This window comes from Fusarium odoratissimum (assembly GCF_000260195.1).
Source record: "Fusarium odoratissimum NRRL 54006 unplaced genomic scaffold supercont1.39, whole genome shotgun sequence".
Classification (NCBI taxonomy): Eukaryota; Fungi; Ascomycota; class Sordariomycetes; order Hypocreales; family Nectriaceae; genus Fusarium; species Fusarium odoratissimum.
The window spans coordinates 80,031-100,995 of record NW_022158780.1 but is presented as its reverse complement, the minus strand read 5'-3'; the positions used below and the strand labels follow the sequence as shown (position 1 = coordinate 100,995).

General features: G+C 48.2%; 9 protein-coding genes and 1 non-coding gene across 11 annotated transcripts; 5 read left to right on the top strand and 5 right to left on the bottom strand.

The window, feature by feature from the left end:
- Positions 1-305: 305 nt before the first annotated feature.
- FOIG_14208 (uncharacterized protein) lies at positions 306-2,093 on the bottom strand. Its single transcript, XM_031215416.1, has one exon. It carries the CDS (start codon positions 1,995-1,997, stop codon positions 573-575), a length of 1,425 nt encoding a protein of 474 aa, XP_031054810.1. The 5' UTR covers positions 1,998-2,093; the 3' UTR covers positions 306-572.
- A 1,624-nt stretch (positions 2,094-3,717) lies between these two features.
- FOIG_14207 (uncharacterized protein) lies at positions 3,718-4,389 on the top strand (the record flags this gene model as incomplete). The annotated part of the gene is made up of 1 exon (XM_031215415.1): positions 3,718-4,389. The coding sequence occupies one exon, from the start codon at positions 3,718-3,720 to the stop codon at positions 4,387-4,389; it is 672 nt and encodes a 223-aa protein (XP_031054809.1).
- Positions 4,390-4,875: 486 nt separating this feature from the next.
- FOIG_14206 (uncharacterized protein) lies at positions 4,876-5,166 on the top strand (the record flags this gene model as incomplete). Its single annotated transcript, XM_031215414.1, has 1 exon — positions 4,876-5,166. One exon carries the CDS (start codon positions 4,876-4,878, stop codon positions 5,164-5,166), a length of 291 nt encoding a protein of 96 aa, XP_031054808.1.
- Positions 5,167-5,717: 551 nt separating this feature from the next.
- FOIG_14205 (uncharacterized protein) lies at positions 5,718-8,420 on the bottom strand. Of its 2 annotated transcripts, XM_031215412.1 has the most exons (4): positions 8,160-8,420; positions 7,701-8,082; positions 7,241-7,643; positions 5,718-7,188 (listed from the first exon to the last, which is right to left on the bottom strand). In XM_031215412.1, the coding sequence occupies exons 1-4, from the start codon at positions 8,245-8,247 to the stop codon at positions 6,097-6,099; spliced, it is 1,965 nt and encodes a 654-aa protein (XP_031054806.1). In that variant the 5' UTR covers positions 8,248-8,420; the 3' UTR covers positions 5,718-6,096. The 2 variants fall into 2 exon arrangements, with proteins under 2 accessions (XP_031054806.1, XP_031054807.1); XM_031215413.1 differs by lacking the exon at positions 8,160-8,420 and having other exon boundaries at positions 5,973-7,188; positions 7,701-8,138.
- Positions 8,421-10,221: 1,801 nt separating this feature from the next.
- FOIG_14204 (uncharacterized protein) lies at positions 10,222-12,075 on the top strand. The gene is made up of 5 exons (XM_031215411.1): positions 10,222-10,727; positions 10,781-10,806; positions 10,855-10,891; positions 10,949-11,408; positions 11,456-12,075. Exons 1-5 carry the CDS (start codon positions 10,547-10,549, stop codon positions 11,967-11,969), a joined length of 1,218 nt encoding a protein of 405 aa, XP_031054805.1. The 5' UTR covers positions 10,222-10,546; the 3' UTR covers positions 11,970-12,075.
- Positions 12,076-12,297: 222 nt separating this feature from the next.
- On the top strand, positions 12,298-12,402 carry FOIG_14203. Its single transcript has one exon. It is a non-coding gene; the product is annotated as a tRNA-Met (tRNA).
- A 96-nt stretch (positions 12,403-12,498) lies between these two features.
- Positions 12,499-13,937, bottom strand: FOIG_14202 (uncharacterized protein). Its single transcript, XM_031215410.1, has 2 exons — positions 13,806-13,937; positions 12,499-13,700 (listed from the first exon to the last, which is right to left on the bottom strand). The coding sequence occupies exons 1-2, from the start codon at positions 13,811-13,813 to the stop codon at positions 12,722-12,724; spliced, it is 987 nt and encodes a 328-aa protein (XP_031054804.1). The 5' UTR covers positions 13,814-13,937; the 3' UTR covers positions 12,499-12,721.
- A 980-nt stretch (positions 13,938-14,917) lies between these two features.
- Positions 14,918-16,626, bottom strand: FOIG_14201 (uncharacterized protein; the record flags this gene model as incomplete). Its single annotated transcript, XM_031215409.1, has 4 exons — positions 16,317-16,626; positions 16,046-16,262; positions 15,605-15,993; positions 14,918-15,553 (listed from the first exon to the last, which is right to left on the bottom strand). The coding sequence occupies exons 1-4, from the start codon at positions 16,581-16,583 to the stop codon at positions 14,918-14,920; spliced, it is 1,509 nt and encodes a 502-aa protein (XP_031054803.1). The 5' UTR covers positions 16,584-16,626.
- A 1,021-nt stretch (positions 16,627-17,647) lies between these two features.
- Positions 17,648-19,583, top strand: FOIG_14200 (uncharacterized protein). The gene is made up of 6 exons (XM_031215408.1): positions 17,648-18,055; positions 18,107-18,234; positions 18,292-18,391; positions 18,439-18,580; positions 18,633-18,841; positions 18,899-19,583. Exons 1-6 carry the CDS (start codon positions 17,918-17,920, stop codon positions 19,337-19,339), a joined length of 1,158 nt encoding a protein of 385 aa, XP_031054802.1. The 5' UTR covers positions 17,648-17,917; the 3' UTR covers positions 19,340-19,583.
- Positions 19,584-19,655: 72 nt separating this feature from the next.
- On the bottom strand, positions 19,656-20,357 carry FOIG_14199 (uncharacterized protein; the record flags this gene model as incomplete). The annotated part of the gene is made up of 1 exon (XM_031215407.1): positions 19,656-20,357. The coding sequence occupies one exon, from the start codon at positions 20,355-20,357 to the stop codon at positions 19,656-19,658; it is 702 nt and encodes a 233-aa protein (XP_031054801.1).
- Between the last annotated feature and the right edge of the window lie 608 nt (positions 20,358-20,965).

Sequence of the window (20,965 nt, the reverse complement as noted above, 5' to 3'; positions counted from 1 at the left end):
GCATCATAGGGTCTCATTGTAAAGTGAGACTATCAATACGTCGAATCGTACTATATCAATCGGCTATTTGTTGTTCGCCACGCCTTCATTCACCGCATCATCTGAAGTGTACTCTGAGCTGATGGCGTCCACTATGAACCGGCTCCGCTGTCGCCAGATGCGGGCCAGAAGTTAACGGCAGAGAGCTGAGAGGAGTTCTCGAAGTATTCATCTACTCTCAAATCAGGTGTTGCAGTCTTTATTGTGTTACATTATGCATCCATCAACACGAGACGAATCAATTGGCGAACTTCAATGCTTATAAGTTATGGCTTCTTTAATATTAAATGCTGGTGTATTATTTAATGGTTCTCAGTCTATGTCTATAAAGTGTATGAGGGAATCTCCATCGACCCATCTATGACATCTATGGGGGGAAGGCCCAAGTATTTCGGTCCTTTAGTCAAACGCCAATGCACAAATCCCATAAATCCAAAATTCAGTTCGCTAAACATGATGGCAAGCAAGTATCCTCAAGAACCCAACTGCAGATAAAACGATTCACATCGGCACTATTTGATGTTATCGTGCTCCTATGACGGCTCGCCGCCATTTGTAATTGTCCGATTATCATCGTCATTGCGCAGACGCTGCGCGGGGAGGTTGGCCTCCAGGTCAAGATCCTTTACCGGTCTCAGTCCATGTGATGTTTCCTGCCGTGTCTGCTCGGTGCTGAATCGCTCAAACTTCTCGTTAGGAGTATCTTGCAACTGACTCTCAGCCTCGGCCTCAGCCATCAAGCACCTCTTGCGGACTGACCATGTGCTTCCAGCGTGGCCGACAACCCACCAAGAGAACAAGATGGGTAGAGTAACCCCAATGTTGGCACGGCACCCAGACCAGATACCGACGAGAAGAAGCCACGCGTTATGGGCTGGAAGTGCCCACGACCAATGGTAGAACCCAGGCGTGAGCTCAAATGGGAAGACGGTTGACCCGATATTGAGAATGATCCATGTAAGTAGGAAGAATGCAAAGAACTGCATAGGAACTATAGTTGCCAGCACTGTGTCGATGACAAGGTAGTTGATGTCCATGTAGAACCAGAGGCACATCCAAGTCTCAAAGAACTGAGCAGCATCAACGCTCCAATTCTCGCGGAAGGCCCAGAAATAGCCAGCCATGCCTAAAGCACCGATGAGGGTATAAATCTTTCCAGTGATGAAGCGGAAAATATAAACATCTCGCTTTGAGTACGACTGGAGGACCTTGGTAGAAGTTGTAATGCCGTTAAGTCCCATCTGGAAGAAGAAATGCATGAGAATGCCCATCACTAGTGAGACAGTATTCAGAAGAACTCTTGTACCCTGCTCGGTCGGCATGATGTTCCAGATGTTGGCATGGAAGGGTCGAAGGAGTGTGCTCGCTGAGGTAGGGTTGGTCATGTTGACGGCCTTGAGGGCATCGGGAGTCGCAAGGGCATACATGGTTGCGGCAGCGCCAACGAGGCTCTGCATGTTGCCTTGAAGAGAAGAGAAGATGGAAGGATAGTATGCGCCGTTGTAAATCGTAGTGACAGCGTCTTGTGGATCATAAACAGTAGTGTTGTCGCCCTCGATGGTGGACAAAAGACGATCAGAGGCACCAGGATGAGTGTAAATAGCACCCCAGTAGCCATGGTTACAGACAGCGTCGCGAACCTTTTCAGGGGTATCATACTCGGAGGACGAACCGAACTCAACGGAAGGGAACTTGTCTGACTGGAGGGTATCATAAGCACCGGAAATGGCCTTTCCGATATCGCTGCCGTCGAAATCGATCGCGAGGATCTTGAGGTTATGCATTCGTGTCGAGGACTTGAAGAGGGAACCGAAGAGGTAGGACATATTTGCTAGGAACAGAAGTTGAACCATTAAGGCCGTCATAACGACGGGCATTACATAGGTCTTCATCCTGACGGATAATGGTGTAGACCGCGAAGAGATTCGGTTAGATGATCGAGGTGGTATTAATGTCATGGTGAGAATATGTTGTCGTCAGCTGTAGGATAAGGTCTTGGTGAGATGAAATGGAAGTACTGAACGAGACTTGTCTTGATTAAAGGTAAACAAAAGAAATATTGTTTACTTATAAGTCTAAAATATAAACATCATGCCATTCCCCTGAGCTGTCAACGGGTTTGTGTTACATGCCGCTGCCGCCAAACTAAGCTGGCTTCCCGAATCTCCGTTTATTAAGCCTCTCGGGCTCAGACCCGGTGATAAAGTCATGCCAAATCTCACAATGCGATTGGATCAGATTCATGACTCAGCGGAAGTTGGGGTTTTCGGATTCGGTCCCCACCATTCCCGGAAATTCGGACTTCGCGCCAAACGCAATTTCCATAGAGCGAGTCCAGTGGCTTCATATGCATAGACGGTAAATCTTGATTAGAGATTTCTTTTTGCTGCCTCATTGGCGATATAGTGGATCTTTTGCCTCGGGTACGCGCATTCGCTCCCGGCAGTTGAGTAAGGCTGAGCAGTAAACAGATAGCATGACGTATGTATGGACTGAACAATAACTAGATCTAATCATGCTCAGAAACGACCCACTCCCTGTCTTCTTCTGGCTTCTTCTTCTTCTTCTTCTTCTACTTTTGAGGAATATGGGTCTCTTCTACCCGAAATGCCTTGGGGTTGGAACGAAGTAACCCCAGGAGGGTTCCTCATTGAATCCCGGCTCCGGGGACCAAAACTTTGAGTGAATCGGCTTGAGACTTCCTTTAGACTTCCCAGCTCTGACCTCAATCATTGTATTTCTTATGTAAGCTCAGAAATCTCGTCCTGTGTGTGATTGAATCTCGCCCGGTGCCTTTTCGTTATGTCTACGAAATGCGCTTCAACTGATTGGCGCAAGTATCTTTCGCCCGTCTCTACTGCTGTTATCTGTCGCTCTAAGTCCTGCCTCGATTCAAAGGCTAATGATCCACTCTTCAAGAGAGGCTTTTGCAAGGCTCTGAGCTCACCTTGCAAGCGATCCCACCGGGTGGCATAGTGGTTGTTGAGGACAGTCCCCGTTGCGGTTTCATCAATCTCTTATGCTCTTCAACAATTTCGTGCTGGAGTTGGAAGGAAACTGGACCTTGAGCATCAGAAATAGCAATAAGACCTGAAAGAATAGAGAGGGCCAAGCAGCGGAATGGGATTCACAGAAACAGCCAACTGCATAAAAAATATCATTAACTCAACTGACGGTGCTTTTCTCCGTACAGACTTCCTTTCTTTCAGACACCGTGTTTCATAATCCCGACCAAAACCGAACTGACACAATGTGTGACGTATTCCTAGGCCCTAGGCCGAGGTCTAGCGACATATTGATAGCTATCATGGGAATGGCTGGGTCTGGAAGGAGCACTTTCATCTCGCTGTGCACTGGACAAGATGTTCTTGTTGGCCATGATCTGCAAGCTTGTACATATCGGCCATGTCATTCATTGGTTGACACAGTCCCGTCTTAACACGATGCAGGTACACAACACGTCACTGCATACCAATGCAAATGGTCAGATACCTCTGACATATATCTTCTGGATACTCCGGGGTTTGATGACACGAATCGATCAGACACCGAAGTTCTCAAAGAGATTGCTTTATGTCTTACCAAGACGTATGAAGACAATATCAAACTAAGCGGGATCCTATATCTCCACAGAATCACAGATCATCGTATGGGCGGATCTGCCAAAAGAACCTCATGATGTTTCGGAATCTCTGTGGTAAGGACAGTCTCATGAACGCCATTCTCGTCACTACTATGTGGGAAGATGAGTATGCAGCAATAGGAGAAAGGCGAGAGCAAGAGCTGATCGCTACGTGTGGTTTCTGGGGAGCCCTGGTCGAAGAAGGCGCTCAAATCAATCGCCATAATAAAACCCGCTCATCCGCCATGTCCCTACTCAGAACGATTGCCAGAAACGATCGAGTCACTATTTCCATTCAAAAGGAAATGGTCAGTGAGCACAAAGATTTGAATAAGACGGAAGCTGGTATTGGCCTTAACTCAGACTTCCTTCTAGCTGAACAGAGGGTCATGAAGGAGATGTCAGAAGCCCTCGAAATGCAGAGGCAAGCCAGGAAGGACCAGGATGAAAGGTCAGCCGAAGAACAACGCCAATATCGGGAGACGATGCAGAAAAGGGTTGACCATCTCAATCAAGGACGAGAGAATCTCAAGATAGGTCTAGAAGAGATGAAGGAACAGAGACATCGCTTCAAAGTACTGGAGGGCAAGTATCGGAAAAGCCAAGAGCGAATGCGCCACAGGACAAGATCGAGAATCTGGAAGAGCAACACAGGCTCCGAGAGCAAGAGATGCTTCAACGAACCGAAGAAGCCAGTAGGGAATTCAAGAGTCTCCGTCTTCAACTAAGCGAAAGAGGCAATGCTAGAATGGGAATCTTGAGTATGAGACCTCGAAGCTCAGGGTCTCATTACTTAACTGGCTCCAAGGATTTAGTGTTGTTTCTGTCAGGAAAGGGCTTCTTTGGAGGCAGAAACGGAAATCAGCAGTAAGTGAAGGCCATTCGAATATCGACCAGATCTCTAATAGATTTTAGCCGCTACAATAGGGATCTAAAACGACTGAGGGACGAAAATGACATACGCAGAATTTGTGCGCTTGGTACCAATGGATCATGGCTCTACCACTATCATACTGGAAGTAACTTTGGCTGCTGGACATGTAAGTTGAAGCTCAGTTAATCGATATAGATGGTGATTAATATCTGGAGCAGGTTGGTCCGACTCATTTGCAACTAAGTATCCCGAACTTGCTGCTTGGCTAGATAAGCACCAAAAGTTTGTGTGTCCCCGACACATAAGTCTCGGTGCTGATGGGTTCTTCTACATCGCCATAATGGACAACTCGATTCATTGGCGTATACCAAAGTCCATGTCCAAAAGGATCACCGGATATATTGGTGAAAGGACCGTAAGGCCCATCCAGAGACTTTGGCTTGGTTACAATCACGATTACGTGGCGGAGATTTCTGACGATGATTATCTCTGCAACATCGAAAATTACGACAACCTTGAAGGTCTTGTGGGCGATATTGATAGCGAAGGGGCGTCATTCATGGTTCGGAAATCCCCTCACTCTAGACCCCGTTTACTTACTTGGATTAAAGCAGCTTGCTATGAATATTGAAGATCCTAGAGGATACATCTTGGTCCAGGAGTTAGGGGAAGCATTTCAGAATATCGGAACAACTGGCAACCAATTTGACGAGGCAAGATGGTAAAGGTTCAGAAATGACAACGAGTATGATTGGTTGGGGCGCGGGGAGGTAGTTAAAATTGTTCATAGTGAGATAAGCTCTTAGGCATAAGTCTCAACTATAAATAATATATCTAGCTTATAACTTAGATATTATGTTAAAATATCAAACTTATTAATATACTATAAAGCTAACATCATAAGAATATATATAATAACTTATTTAATTACTATTATAAAATATAAAAAAGCATAATATAATTATTAAAATAGTTTAATTTCAAGTCAAAAAGAAATATTTAAAAAAGAAAATAGTTTTTTTAATAGTTTTATTTCTTTTACTTTTAATATTAATATATTAATATATTCCTTATTAAGCTAGGCGACCTCTAAGCTATTAAATCCCAGCATAAAGAAGAGTATAGCTTATATTAGCTTTAAGCTGCAAAGGTTAAAATAAATGCTATTATTGACAGCCGGTGCAGGGAGGTAGATACTAAAGAGAGGCAATTAGAAGCCATAAGAAGACAGGGCTGCCAACCCATGTGTAATAACAAAAGCCACTATGGTATTAGGGGGATCCTGGTCGTTGAAACTCTAACTTAATTCATGTGAGCCCCCCTAGTGTTAGATAGATGTTGCCTACTTGCCACTCGGCACCTTCGGCGAAAATAAGATAAAAAATCCTGCATTTGGTACTGGCAAAGCCATCCGGTGTTCACGTAGACCAATGCCATATGGAATGTTATCCGAGTAGCCCGCATGAAGCAGGATGACGGGGCTCGAATTATTATTGGTCTAGATAAGGTAAAGAGCACAATCAAAGTATCTACAATCGAAGGAAGCGCTATGCTAGGCTATCTACTTGCGGCAAAGACGGCCGGTCTGCTTGATCACGTAGGCTGGGTGATCAGTGATGTACCAGTCCTCGCTACCGACAGCAGTAGGAGCATAGAAGACACCGTAAGGATCAATCTTCTGCTTTAGCTGGTAGAGCTTGGCATAGTTAGATCCGAAGTAAGACTGACCGAAGTCAGGATCCATAACATCACCCTCGTTACCATAACCACCACCACCGGGAGTGACGGCCTTGAGACGCTCCATGACACCATGGGTGAGTTCGTTGTTGACTTTGGCAATCTCCTCTTCACTATCGGTGTAGTTCCAGTTAAGAGCAGTGATAACAAACATGTTGGCGTCACGCCAGGCAGGGTTGGCAGAGTTAGGAGGAGTGTTTTGCTGCTTGGCATTGATGTTGTAGATAATCAATATGCCTTCGTCAGCAAGAATGCCCTTGAGAACGTCGATGGTGTTGTTGAGAAGCTTAGGGTCATTCCAGTTCTTACGGGGGATGAGACGAGAGCCGGAGCGACCATTGTAGTTACCGACGTTTTCAGCAGGGAAATGTGTCTTCCAGGCAGGGTAAAAGCGGTCATGCTCAAAGAATGTGGGCTTGGGGTCAACGCCAAGTTCCTTCCACTCATCAAGGAGGGGCTGAACAAGCTTCTTGAACTCGCCAACAGAGATGTTGGGGATCATCCAAGGGTTCATGGTCCAGAGGAAACTGCCGTTGCCAGCAGGGAACATAAAGCTGTAGCCGTAGCTGTTCTTGTCAGAGTACTCAGGGAAGCGACGCCAGTAGACGTCAAGGGCCTTGAAGAGAGCCTCCTGAGAGATGCCAGAATCCTTGGTATTGACGCTCCAGGTCATGCCAGAGAACTTCATCTTGGGATAGACTCGGACAGTCATGGAGACGACGACGCCCCAGGTAGCAGCACCACCACCACGGACAGCCCAGAAGAGATCAGTGTTCTGCTTCTCGTCGGCAGTGACGAAGCGACCATCAGGCGTGACGATGTCAACGCTGAGGAGCTGGTCGGCAGCAAGACCGGCGATGGGGCTGATGGGGGAGTGGCCACCACCGGGAAGATAACCGCCAGCGACACCAACATCCTATGAACTCATTAATATCTGCGAGCGATGGCCGACGAAGAGGAAGACTTACACGGCACTCTCCACCAACAGCAGTGTAACCCTCCTGGTCGGCAGCCAGGTACAGGTCCTTGACCTGGATACCGGCACCAATCTTGAAGGCGGGGCCAGCGTAGCTGCTAGCACCACGGTAGTTCTTGGTGAACTTGATATCCTTGAGGTGATGTGTCCAGATGCTCAAGGCACCAGCACCGGTGCTCTTACCAAGGAAGTCATGGCCAGTATTGTGAACGACAAGACGGAGGTTGAGGTTGCGAGCAAAGTTGACGGCGAGTTGGATATGGGCAACACAGGTGGCCTTGATGGAGTACAAGGGGAAGCCACCAATGGTGCACTTGGAGCCGGAAGCGGCGTTCTCGGGCTCACAGGTGGCACCCTCAAAGAGGGGTGACATGACCGAAGTGGGATCATCGATGCTTGACGATGTTAGTTTGACGCATGTATGAGACGGCACGGTCGAGGATGAAACTCACTGTGTCGTGCTGTTATGCCAATTTTCTGTAAGGTATTTGCAGCGCTCCTCGTTATAATGCTCTCCTTTGTAGCAGGCTGAGCCCAGGGGAACTGTGCTGATAAGGGCACCTCCGCTGAGAAGGTCGAGGACCTTCCAGATGAGTTTGTTGGGGTAAAGCTTGTCACCAGGGAAAACCTTGCACTTGGAGTCGACAGCAGCAGATCTCTTCTTGGAACCCTTGGTATCAGCAAAGTAGAAGAGGTCAACTTCACTGAGGTTGAGGTCCGTGAGGTTGGTGAGCACGGCATCGGTCAGCCGAGGGGTGTCATCGACAAAGGAATATTTGGACGATGCAGCCGGTGGCTCAGACCACGCAGGGGCAACATTCTTCTCGTTGGCGGCTACCCCACGTTTCAGATTAGCGATGGTTCATGAGAGCAAAAAGAAAATACGTTCTGCAGGCGAAGATGTTACGTACGGACCGCCTTGCCATCGACTTCGATCGTCTGACCAAGGGTGAAGGGAACAAGCGCGGCAAGCAGCCACGAAATGTGAGAGCCTTGCATCTTGTAGAGTTTTGAGGCTGGCTGCAGGGACGGGATAGAACGCCAAGGACTCAAGAGGGTTGGGGGAGGAAAGAGAGGGAAAGGGGAGAGATCGGCTTATGCCACATGGCTTTCTGTGCCGTCTATATATCGAACACTAGTTCTTATGTTACTACTGCAATCCTACAGAAAATACGCGAGTTGTCGTTGGCTAGGCGGTGTTTAGCACGTATTAGGTAGTAATCACCTTGATGCTTAGGTTCATGGGCCGAAAGATATCCATGCTTGACGATGGAGCGCGGTGGCGACGGTGGAGTAAGAGCCGCGAGGCATTGCCGTTGAGAGAGGAGAGAATATCATACATATCGGAAGCATCTGAACCCCGATTTCCTGTCAAAATCTGTGCCGATTGTGCGGGCGCTTTTCATCCCACTGGCGCCATTTCTTTCAGCCGCCACGGGGATGCGGCTTCTCGTCGCTCCAAGGGTCAAGGGTCCCTCTATATGTGGAAATGATGGTCGATTTCTAAGCTTGGCGTAGAATTACTGTTACATTATGCATAACCCTCAATTGGAGAGCCTTCGGGTCGAAGCCGCTTCCCGTCAGACTAGAATAGTCCATGACATATTCTAAACATGATTGGAGCGGGACCCCGCGGACGGACAAATTATACAGGCTGGGCATTCAAGACCGACAAAGTTCGAGATCCTGGTGATTAAGTGAAGCGAGAACTTAATTTTAAGCGGCTGTTGGTTGAGAATCTTTGTCAGAGTGGGATCGGCTTCGTAAATATCGTGCTAAAAGATGATGGCAATCTGCATGGAGAAAGGATCAACGGATTATCATTTAGCTGAGACAAGCGAAGGATCATCGTTCAGCCTTCCGGGCCTTGCGACTGGTTGGGAAGCTTGGCAAGGGTCGGGGATCCGGGGTAGATGTGAGCATCTCGGTAGTGTCTTCGTGATGGAGCTAGAGGAGCAGTAGAGGACCTCAAGCCCTGGGGAGCAAAAAAAGCCCAATGCCATCTTTCAAGGTGCGATAAATAAATGGTTAAAACTTGTCTAAGTTATACTAAAGTTGCCTAAGTTCATCCTAAAGTGGCCTAAGCATTTCTGTCACTTAGAATCGTAGTCCCGAGTTTCTTACTCCCCTGGCCCTTAGCGGTACTCGGTTAAAACATGCTCAGGGTCCAGCCATTATCCATCCCTTTGACATGCATGCTACGTTCATTCATGCATATGCATGTTGGTCCTTCGAGATTGTTGAAGAAAAATCGCGCGAATGCTGATCTTCACCTTTGATGGAAATGCTACGAGATCTAGCCTGAACCTAATCACAAATCACCCAACCATTGCTCTGGATTAACGATATTAGTTCACCCTCCCAATTTATAATGCTTGAAGACATCAGAACGAGTAGTTCGTATATGGTATCGAAATGAGCTATGTGGGAGGCTTCCAGCAGGATCTAGCGAAGGCGTCATGCCTCGTCCTGAAAACAAGTTATTGACAGCCCTAGTCTCAGCCACCACCGGAAGGCTTGGGCATCAACGCCTGCTTAGTTGCAAGCCACAATGTTCTATCATTTCTACTTTAGATTCTTCAACAACCAACATGCATGATCGAAAACACAGCTGAGGGGGAAACATATACGCGTTCTTGGCGGAACACCGGAAATCGTACCGGGAGTCTCTGCGGCACAGAAAACCTTAGCAGCCCTTCAGTCCAACCGCACACGGGACGTGTGACACACAAGTAGCTGAATCACCGGTAGTTGACACACAATTCCTTGATTCCAGAACCAGATGCACTGAGATATGCCGGCAATCACTTTCCCCTTTCGTAATCGTACATGAACAACGCTGTACTGTGCAATCCAGGAACCAGGAACTCGTCTTACTCGAAGCACCAAGATGGTGGTTCAGCTCCCAAACCACGGACCATGCTGCCCATGTTGGGTCACTTGGGTGACAATCCTCATGAACTCTGTTTCTCATCCTGTTTTATTGGTCTCCGCGTTCTTCGTGAAAGATTCTGCGTTGCTGGGTTCCCCTGGATATCTACTATACATAAATCTGAAGGGCCCATCTAAGCGATCGTCTTCATCTTGTGCCAATACCGTAACAGCGGTTCCCCCCTGGTTCGTCCTGTTACATGTACATACAGAGCGACGATCGATCGCAGCGGCCATCTTCGCCCGGATCAGCGGTCACATCGAGTCTGCGTCAATCTTTCTAGTGTCCCTTGACGTCCCATGGTGCAAACTCTGCTCCATCATACTTTTGACACACCATCTCTTTTACGTTGGCTTGACATTCACGATGGCCTCATTACATCTCTACACTCGAACAGGGCCGCCGCCCTATCCTAATCCTTTGAGTCTTCCTACGACTCCTCTTCAGCAAAAGGGCCTCGCTGCTCTTTTCCTCTTTCCAGCTTTATCGATCATCATTGTGTCTATGCGTATGTACAGTCGCGTGACCTCACGGACAGTTGGATTAGGTGAGTCTCTCTCATGGTCAGTGCAATCAATACCGAAAGCTTATCGTTGATAGATGACTGGCTCGTGCTGGCAGCTTTGGTAAGTTTGACACATTTTCATGTCTTGGCGTTGGTCTAACATCGACAGTTCTTTGCTTTGATGATGATTGGACCTCTCTACATGTGTACGTAGTTTTGAATCTTGTTGCATCAGAATGACCCTTTCGCTGACAATTAAACAGTTATGAAGCTCAACTACTGGGGATTCCACGAGCGAGATGTCCCAAAAGACCTTAATCTCGCCGCTGGCTTCTGGTGGAACTTTCTCGTGCAGATGTTCTACAACCCCGTCCTGGCACTCGTCAAGGCCTCGATTCTAGTATTCCTCCTTCGCTTGGGTGGTCATAAAACCAACGTGCGATACGCCATATACGGACTCAACATCTTTAATGCTGCGCATGCCGTCGCCATCTTCTTCACAGCTCTCTTTCAATGCTGGCCCATTGAAGCCAATTGGGACTTTCCCCTGCGAAAGGAACCTGGCGTTCATTGTGTCAACAACTGGTTTCATGTCATTGCATCTTGCATCACAATCGTGACAGACTTCTTGGTCGTCGCACTTCCTTTTTGGATCTTCCTTGGTCTAACCATGCGATGGGCAACCAAGATTGCTGTTCTGAGTGTGTTTTTGTTGGGTAGCGTGTAAGTAGCGCCTACAGCTTTGCGAGATAGATACTAATATTACCTAGAGTCGGTATCATCGGCATCATCCGTGTCATATCCATCTATCACCAACTCGTCGAGGGACCGAAACCCGGCGAAGACACCTTCTACTCCGTCCTTCCCGTCTGGGGCGCCGTCGAAACGAACCTCGCCATCATCTGCGCATCGGTTCCCGCTCTACGACCGCTTTTCCGACGATGGTTCCCTGCTCTCTTTGGAGGAAGCTCAGACGCACCATCTGGAACTCCATACGGCGGACGATATGCCAACAACTCCCGCGGGACAGGTGGAATGCGATCACATAACCACGATGATATTCGTCTAAAAGACCTTCGGGTTTCGCGAACTCAACATACTGAGATTCGTAGTGTTTCGCCGACCGGATCCGAGGAAGAGATCATGACATATAATGGAATTATGCGTACTACGAATGTTCAGGTTGCATATGAGAATGCTTCAAAGGCTACTGTGTCGGAGTCGAGGACTTCCAGTGAGATACGGTTTGAAAGCAAGGCGTCAGAGGTTAGGTCTGGGATTTAATTTCAGAAGATATCAGGTATGGGAAAACTTTGGTTGTATAGTAGTTACTTTCTTAATGATTACCTGGCGCTTTCACGTAGTCATTCAACCATATGTCCCCAGGCCCAAGCATGTTCCAATGGCTAGGCGAAACTCTTTTACCGCTGTTAATGTTATTATATCTATGCAGCAATGGTAACCCATTGATGAGTCTCGATTTAGATATCCGCACTAGGTAAATAGATAATCCTCTGTTGGTGTTACACTGTCAGTCTGGCACTTGCAGGGAATGGTACCCGTTTTCGTTGATGAGCACCAATGAAGCTTAGACTGGTACCTAATTAGGATAGTCTGCTTGGCTCAGTTGGTTAGAGCGTTGGTCTCATATTAGATTGTGATCTAATCTTAGATTAGAGTGATCCAAAGGTCGTGAGTTCGAACCTCACAGCGGACAAAAGTTTTGTCATTTTTTGCCTCTTCTTTCCAACATGAAAACATCATTCATTCATATACACTTTGTTGATTGCTACGCTACCATTGGTATACGCCATGCGAGTTGATATTCTTTTGCTTCTTTAGTATCATGTCTGGCGAAACTGAGTAAGTCGTGCTGCACGCCATTGTTCATTCACTAACTGTCCGTGATCATGTCTTGGTCTCACCCTAGACCCGCACGAGCCATTAAACAAATATCATCAAAATTAAGTGATCGCTAATCTGTAATTACCGTGTATAGTAGAACCCGTCATTACTCTATTCCCAGACACATTTCATTACATTACAACGCACCCACCGCCACCGTCCTTGCCATTGTCATCACCGCAACACCCGCAACAGCCATCGCAGTCACAACAGTTTTCGCATTCGCAGCAATTGTCGCAGCCACAACAGTCATCGTTGCCGTTGTCACCACCATTTTGCTGGTCACTTGGTTGTTGGTACCTTGTGGTATCATACGACGTATCCACCTGATCATTGTCGTATTGGTTGCCGTAGTTTGTGTCATTGGCGTACTGGTCGTGATCATCATCGTAGTAGCGATAGTAGCGATTATCGCCGTCTGGACTGTTTGGAGAGTATTGACGATCACCATCGCTGTCATACCGATAGTCTCCATTGTCTATGTAGTCACCTTCATATTGATTGTACTGAGTATAGGTGATGTTCTCTGGGCCCTGACTGTTGTCGTAGTTGTTGATAACGTAAGTGGGCTCGTTCGAGTCGTTGTTCAGGAAGTACATGGCTGCTCCTGCACCAGCCGCACCGGCGACAGCACCCCCAGCTGCATACTTCATGTTCGACGAGCTCTTCTTGTGGCTTTGTTGAGGGTGGCCGGGATGGTAGCCTTGAACTGGTGCAGGTCCAGCCCTTTGGACTGGCCGGCCTCCACCTTGCGGAGCATGACCTTTTGGTGGTCCAGCCTTCTGTCCTTGAGCAGGAGCTGGCTTCTTGGCCGGAGGACGCGTAGCTTGTTGCGGTTTCTTCATTTGGGTCATCTGCATTCCATGATTGGGAGCAGGCTGTCTTCCGACAACAGGAGCACCTGCAACTGGTCTCGGAGCAGTCACCGGTTGATAACCGGCCGGTCGTTGAGCAGGCCGCTGGGCAGGCTGTGATGGTCGCTGAGCGGGTTGAGCAGGTCGCTGGGCAGGTGGCTGAGCCGGTCGGCCAGCTGGAGGACGTCCGGCCGGAGGGCGTTGTGCGGGAGCAGCTGGGCCTTTGTTGACAGCAACGGGCTTTTTAGGTTTTTGACTATTAAGGCCATGTTGTTAGTGCCTGGAATTTGAGATTGCCGAAGGAGGATGCTGCCAAGATGAGGTGGGGAGAGTCAAATGTGATAGGGCTGGAAGAACTAACCTGAACATCTTGACGAGGAGGTCGTCCCTTGGTCTCTGGAAAGATTGTGAGGATTCTGTAGGTACCCGAATAGCCTATACTGATAATAACGAAACGCAGAAAACACGCGTTCACATCTTTGATGGTGCGCAGTTATATAAGGGTCTTGAACAAGAGACAAGGTCCTCATCAGGCTCAAAATTTGTGCTCTTTTCAACCTCCTCCACCACTACCCTGAGACAAATGCTACGCTGACAACTTGGCACTCCAAAAGCCTCCAGAAAAGATGCTTTTCCCTCGCACTGAAGTAATGCAGTGAGATTCTCAATGCTACTCTGTTTATTTTCGACATCAAAACGGCCCCCAAATGAAGATGCAGGGTTTCCTTCAGCTTTTTGCTCATGGTAACACCTTATCCATATATCTCACAGCGAGGTCCAATAAATTTCTCTGCTGACCACTAAACCCTGTACAACGGCCTGAAGAATCAGAATCGCTTAGCCAGATCAGGCCTTATTCCCGATTTTAGTAGCAGAAGGCCCAGGCTCTGGTACGAGTTTAGCCTTGTAAGCACCAGCCTTATTTCAAATCTTATATGCATCAAAACAACCATGTCTACCCCCGATTATTCCCGTTGATCTTTGGTTGATCGAGGTCTGGAGTATCTCAGATTTTCGGCCGCTTGGTCTTATCAGTTTCATTGTTTGGCCCCCAATATGATCAGGAAACTGCAGTCTTGCATTCTGGTTGGGGGCCGATTCTTAGTTGGCGGCAGGATTTGAAGCGCTTTGGTCATCATTCCTGGCGCAAGATCGTATTTTCACCTTTGGCTACCTGGCATGACAAATTGCGAGTTGGACAAGCGCTTATGTTACCAGCCAAAAACGAACCTTTTGTGTAGAGGCTTTGGTTGTACGGTTCTATGGTCGCAGACTGACAGAAAAGCATGTTGAAGCCGCTGGCTCCGTCCATGGTAAGAGAAGCACAAGGACACCGATGATAGAGTGAATGAACACCAGCAGTGGTTAAGATAATACGGATGAATGATACCGTGTAAGATTAAATATGGTTTATGGATAGACGAAGATATGGAGACGACGCCTCAGCTTCTGACTTCAAAGGCAAGTCGTCTCTCATGCCACAGGACCAAAGAAGCTAAACTTTCCTCTGGGGTCATACTTGTTCTTCAAACTCTTCAAACGCTCTTGCCGCCAGTTCTCCTTTCCATACCAACTGACTGGCTCTTCATTACCAAAAGCGTAGTTAACATAGACGCTCATGTGGTACTGACCAGAAGCTCTATGGAGGATATGGCGCAACTCATTGCCGACAGCGGCAGCCTTCTTGTCGAGTTCAGAATCTCCAGGCTTGTATGTGATCAAGGGAGCAGTGAGGATATTCTGTTGTCGGAAGGCGAAAGCAGCACTCTGGGCATCAGTGCCCCGAACAGCCTGGGTGGAGTAACCCTCAAACATGAAGATAGAAGTGTTGAAAGGAGTGTCAGGACCTGTCTCTTTGGCAAAGAGATTCCATGCGTTCTTCATGGCGGATACATTGTACTTCTGAAGGTAGAGAGGGAAGCGGGGGTTGACAAGACCATTCTTCTGGCATGGGACAGCATCGACATCGATTTGTGTCCACCTGGCAAGGTCGCGGTAGTCTCCAGACTCAGGAGAGATGGCAATTGGGTTCAAATCGTGGAAAGGCTTGGAGATCTTGGGGTCGATGCTCTTCACGCCTTCCTGGATGAGCCAGAAGAGGATGATGGGCTGCAAAAGCCAACGTTAGACCAAAACAATGGATGAAGGATGGAATCTTACGTTTTCGGGGTCCGCAGTAGGGTCATGGACCCAGTAGGACCAGTTGATGACGCCCTCAGGCTGCTTTCGAAGGAGATGCTCATTGGCGGTATGATACAACTTCTCAACGTGTTCGCCACTGAAGACAAGTGTCTCGATGGCCCAGTCTCGGTGCTGGATCTCATACACCTTGGAAGTGATGGAAGTCACAATACCAAAGTTGTGACCAGCACCTTTGAGGGCCCACCAAAGATCGGACTTGTTATCGATGGTCTTGAACGATCCATCAGCCAAGACAATGTTGAGCGAGACCCACTGATCTGCGATGATACCGTGATGGCCTTGGAGCCAGCCATGTCCACCACCAAGGCCTGGACCCATATAGCTAACGCACTCGCATGTTCCGGTCACTGGTAGCGGTTAGCACGTCATCATTGGCAAGAAAAAAACATCAAAGCGTACCGGTTTGCTTGTTGGCAGCCCAAAGTGTGTCGGTGACTTCTTTGGACCTTGTACCGCCGCCAATTGTAACCGTCTTGCCGTCAGCAGCGACTTCGACCTTGTTCAGCTGGCTGAGATAAATCTCAATACCATGGTCCATGCGACCCAAAGTGGTGATGGCTCCATGAGCAGTGTTGTAGGCGAGGAAAGGAAGGCTCTTGGAGTTGGCATATTTGACCTTGAGAAGCAGTCATTAGCATTTCTCATCAACGATTAGTTACGAAACACTTACAGTCGTGGCGACATCCTGCTCTGTACCAGGAACGACAACAATATTGACCTTGGGAGCATCCAGAACGGACCAACGAGTGGTAGCCTTCTCAAACTCGGCAGATCCAGGACAGTAGACCTTGGCCGACTTGGATAACTTCTTACCAAGTTGGCTCAGGTCTTCAGAACATGTCCCAATGGCATCGCTACGAGCAAAAGGAGTTGTCGCGCATGTGACTGCGGTGCTCCAAGCTGCCAATGCAGCAAAGACTTTACTTGAGAAATGCATTATAAGAAACCACGTGCAAATGCAAGACACAACTTGGACCCTTAGATCAAAGACCCCCTCTAGTTAAAGGATCGACGAGGACCAGGTGCATATTTAACCTGCCTGGTTCGCCTTTTTCTTCCTCTGCGCCATCGGCCAACGTTACCCCGAAAAGCCAATCCCTGACAAATCCCCCTGACTTCTTCCTGCAGCCGAGGTTTGACAAGAAAAAGGGAAATTATTCCTAATATCCTTGCTAATGTCCATAGCCACCTTCTTCGTTCAGCAGCCTGCATGTTAGTTCCCCCACCTTCTCGCAGGACAACGGAGATTTTGGTACGACCCGATCGAATATCTCAAAGTCATAGCGCGGAGATGGATCCATTTTAGTACCCGCGGAACGGGTACCGGCGCGGAAAATCCCTGACTTTTAGCTGAAACCCAGTATTTATTTCGGGCTTTTATTCCATGGGTTGCTGATCGCGAAGATGCAATTGTCCAATCGGGTTCCTGGACATGATCTGAGTGCAATCTTAGAACCATCAGCATCGATTTGTGGGAGGCCTACCGAGACTTCCGAAGGCCAGTGGGTATTGGGACCTTTAGTCTTGTGAATTGCCTGAATGCTAGGAACGAAGAAGAAATGATCGTCGAGGCGAGGTGTTGTCAGAAGTGGAAATCAGATCTGAGATTGTACCAGAGCATCTCGAACATCTCCCCAGATTGTCGAGGTAGCATTGACAGCGCCATCTCTGTCCCAACTGAGATCTCATATGCATGTAACGGCCAAAAAAGAACATCTCAGCCAAATTATCATGGATTGAAGGAATATGGTTATTTCTCATTACGTGCGTGGCGTTCTCAGCCGTAGCTTGCCGTATCACAGGCTTTACCATTGAACTCTTGGCGCGTCATTTTCTTCACAAGCTAGCCAGACTTTGCCCTGCTACTGCTTAGTGTCAGGTACGGGTCGGTCTCCAATATTTCCAGCTATCCCCGAGCACCAACCAACTGAACATTGCATGTCTAGCATGGCCAGGGGAGGCAAGAAAACCCATGACGTGTCCCAAATGACAAAAAGAATGAGGTAAGCTTACTTCAACTTAGCAGGCCATCAGAGGAGTTATTTCTGGCACCTTTGGCTAAGACTTCCTGGTGGCATGTGCAGACTAATCTCAGGGGTGCAGATTCTGGGAAGCTTGTGATTCAGTGGAAACGAAAAATGCTCTGCGTATTCAGGCCCCTACCTGCTTACTTATGGGGCGAAGTGTCCAGGACCCGGGCCCATGGGCCGCTGATCTTTGTTCTTTCTCCCTTCTTTCCTTTTGCTTCTGATACCTTTGTTGGTTCTGAAGATGTCAGACCCTGTCGTTGAAGGTTGGACGCTGTATGCGGTCGGCGTCGCTTCGACGATCCTCAGATTTTATGCTCGTATGAGAGTGGATGGTTTGAGGAGTCTTCAAGCTGAAGACTATCTCATGGCCATATCGATTGTGGGTTCCCATCAAGCTCTGTGGACACTGGTTGGATATTGACTTCATCAGGTCTTTTACACCATCCAGACAACTCTTGCATACAACATCGGGATCCTTGCCCATGGTCTCGCAAACAATGGAATAACAGATGCTCAACGAGCTGCGTTGTCACCAAGCGACGCAGAATATGATTTCAGGTTCGTGGTCTTTCATCATTCTTGATCTCCCAGCTCTTTGCTCACTGAAGTTGTCAGAATAATTGGCTCCAAAATCCAGGTTGCCGGCTGGACCATATATTCCGCTCTGATCTGGTCACTAAAGCTATCCATGCTATACTTCTACACTCGCTTGACGGTATAAACTCCAAATTAGTCACAAGAAACGCGCCTGACATTTACTAGACTGGACTTGGTCGTCCATATCGCATCCGGATATACGTTGGGTTTGGTCTAGTCATCGGCACTTTCATCGCCACCATGATAGCTATTTTTGCTGGTTGTCAGCCTTTTCACAAGTACTGGCAGATTAACCCGGATCCTGGCAGTGAGTATCACAGTCTCAGCTGCACAGACGTTGTACTGACACTTCGCCCCAGACTCCTGTCAAGCTGCTATCTCGAAACCCATCGTCTGGGTCTCATTTGCAGCCAACATCTCAACTGATATCTATCTTATCGCAATTCCTCTTCCTATGCTTTGGGGATCGAGCTTGAAAATGATTAAGAAGATCGCTTCTACGATCGTGCTTGGGGCCGGTATCTTTGTACTTGTCTGCGCAACCTTAAAGAGTGTTTTCGTCCTCGTGGTACGTCCTCTGGCAGAGCTTATTTCTCCAACACTATAGCCTAACTTCTGCATGTAGGATCCCGTTAATGGAGCCGAGCTTGCTGGAGCCTGGGGCACTCGCGAAGCCTTTGTCGCCGTGATGACAACCAATCTACCGATCCTCTTTCCGCTCTTCAGAGTCTGGCTCACGCCAATCTTCGGAAGTGTGTTACGCTCCTCTCACAAGACATCCTATCAATATCCTTCCGGGTTTCAGACTATAGGCGGAGGAGGGCGAAGCGGCAAAAGTAACGACCCGAGCCGACGAGGACCTCCGACCGCAAATCCCATATCTGCGAATATGTCATTCAATAATAGCGAGGAACGGATCGTCAAGGCAGAAGCCCACCGCATGGATGACCTGACCGATTATAGCGCATCGAAAGGAATTATTGTTTCGAATGTGGTTGAAGTTATTCATGAAGACAAGAAAGGTGGTAGCAGTAGGAGTAGAGAAGGTTCTGAAGGGTCATGGTAAGAACGAGTTTAATACATGTGATTCGAAATGAAATAACATACAGGGCACTGAAAGACTTTATATTGTTAATGGATAATGAGACATGGCGTTGATCTAAGATGGTTCAGTTCGCATTCAGTAGCTCTTGTTTTCGTCTAGAAAGGTGGTCTTAAATTGTTTGCTTATGGTAAGATCACCACAAAAGATAGCACAACTTTTGGGATTTCGAAATTGCCCAAGCTGTAACGAAACATGGAGCCCTGGGACAACACTTCCTAAAAACTTGACCCTGATGCCGTGTTTGTACGGTGGAGTGTTGTCGGAGATGAATGCTTTCTTAACACTCCTTATCCCACGAGCGCCATGCGTCTTCAACCTTGAAGTTACCAGCAGGTTGCAGCTCCCTAATGTGCTTATAGTAGAGAAGGCAGGTTCCAGGGCTTCCGCCATCGTGGGCGTAGGAGCGGCATGTCGTACCGTCTCCGACAGCAGCGCATCCAGCCTTGCAAGCGGCCAAATCGGTCTTCAGGCGCCGAGAGAAGTGGCCCAGATCGTTCTTTCCCAAGATACCGCACTGAGCACAGCTCGAGTGTGAAGATCCCGAGCTTGATGCAGCGGCGGTAGCCTTGCACTCTGCCAGCTCAGACTCGAGCGCAGCCTCGCGCGCAAGGCAAGCTTCTTTGGCCTCTGCATCGGTCTCGGCAAAAGGATCAGGCTCAACGAAGGGGTCGTCGATCTCAACCTTGGTCATGTAGATGACGTCTGCTCTGGTGCGATCTTCTCCATCGGGCTTGGAGACAATGCATTTCTTGGAGGGAGGGTGGTATGAGCAGACCTCGACGCCAGCAGCCTGGCAAAGGGCAGCGCAGTCCTTGGCGGAAGCAATCCTCTCGTGGGTGGTGCCCGTGCGATACATGTTGCACTTATGCTCCACAACATAGTCTGGGGTAATTGTCTCGCGATGACCCTCAACGCAGTCAGCGATGACGTGGGAAGCACCGAAAAGTGCGGCCAGGCCGTAGATGACGGAGGCTCTCATAGTGGTGGTTGGTGAGTATAAGCAAGTGTAAGGGTTGGTAATTGAGGAATTCTAAGGGATAACTAGACTCAATGATTGGAAAGATTGTGAGCTGATGCTAAGAATGGGATGTCCAATGTTGGAAAGTCCAGATACTTACACCCGGTTCGCCCTCCCATCGCTGCCCTTTGTTTTCTCCTTGACTTATCACTATGAGACAAAGATCTCGTTTACTTCAACCTTACTCTGAGCTTAACATGAGAACTTCCATCTGCACCTGATTTCGACGAGGCATAAGCTTGCAAATCTCTGTTGGTCTTTCCATGGCAACAACCTAGTAATCGTGAGAGCTTGGAGCCTGCTCCCTGGTGGATTCTCAAAGCATAGAGTTTATTGGGTAAGTCTCAGCTAATTCACAATCTCCCCGCTTTGATAGCTGAGAGCGGCATCAAGTTCAGCTCTTGTTGATCTCTTGGCGCATACAGATTGAGACAAAGCAGCGAGACGATTGGAGGAAGATGAATCGTACATTTTTTCTTGTGCCACCACTGAGTCTGAGATGCATGCAAGGAGCCTTTTGCGTGAAAGACGAGCGGGGGTATAGGAAGGGGCCCCGGGGCAAGAAAACG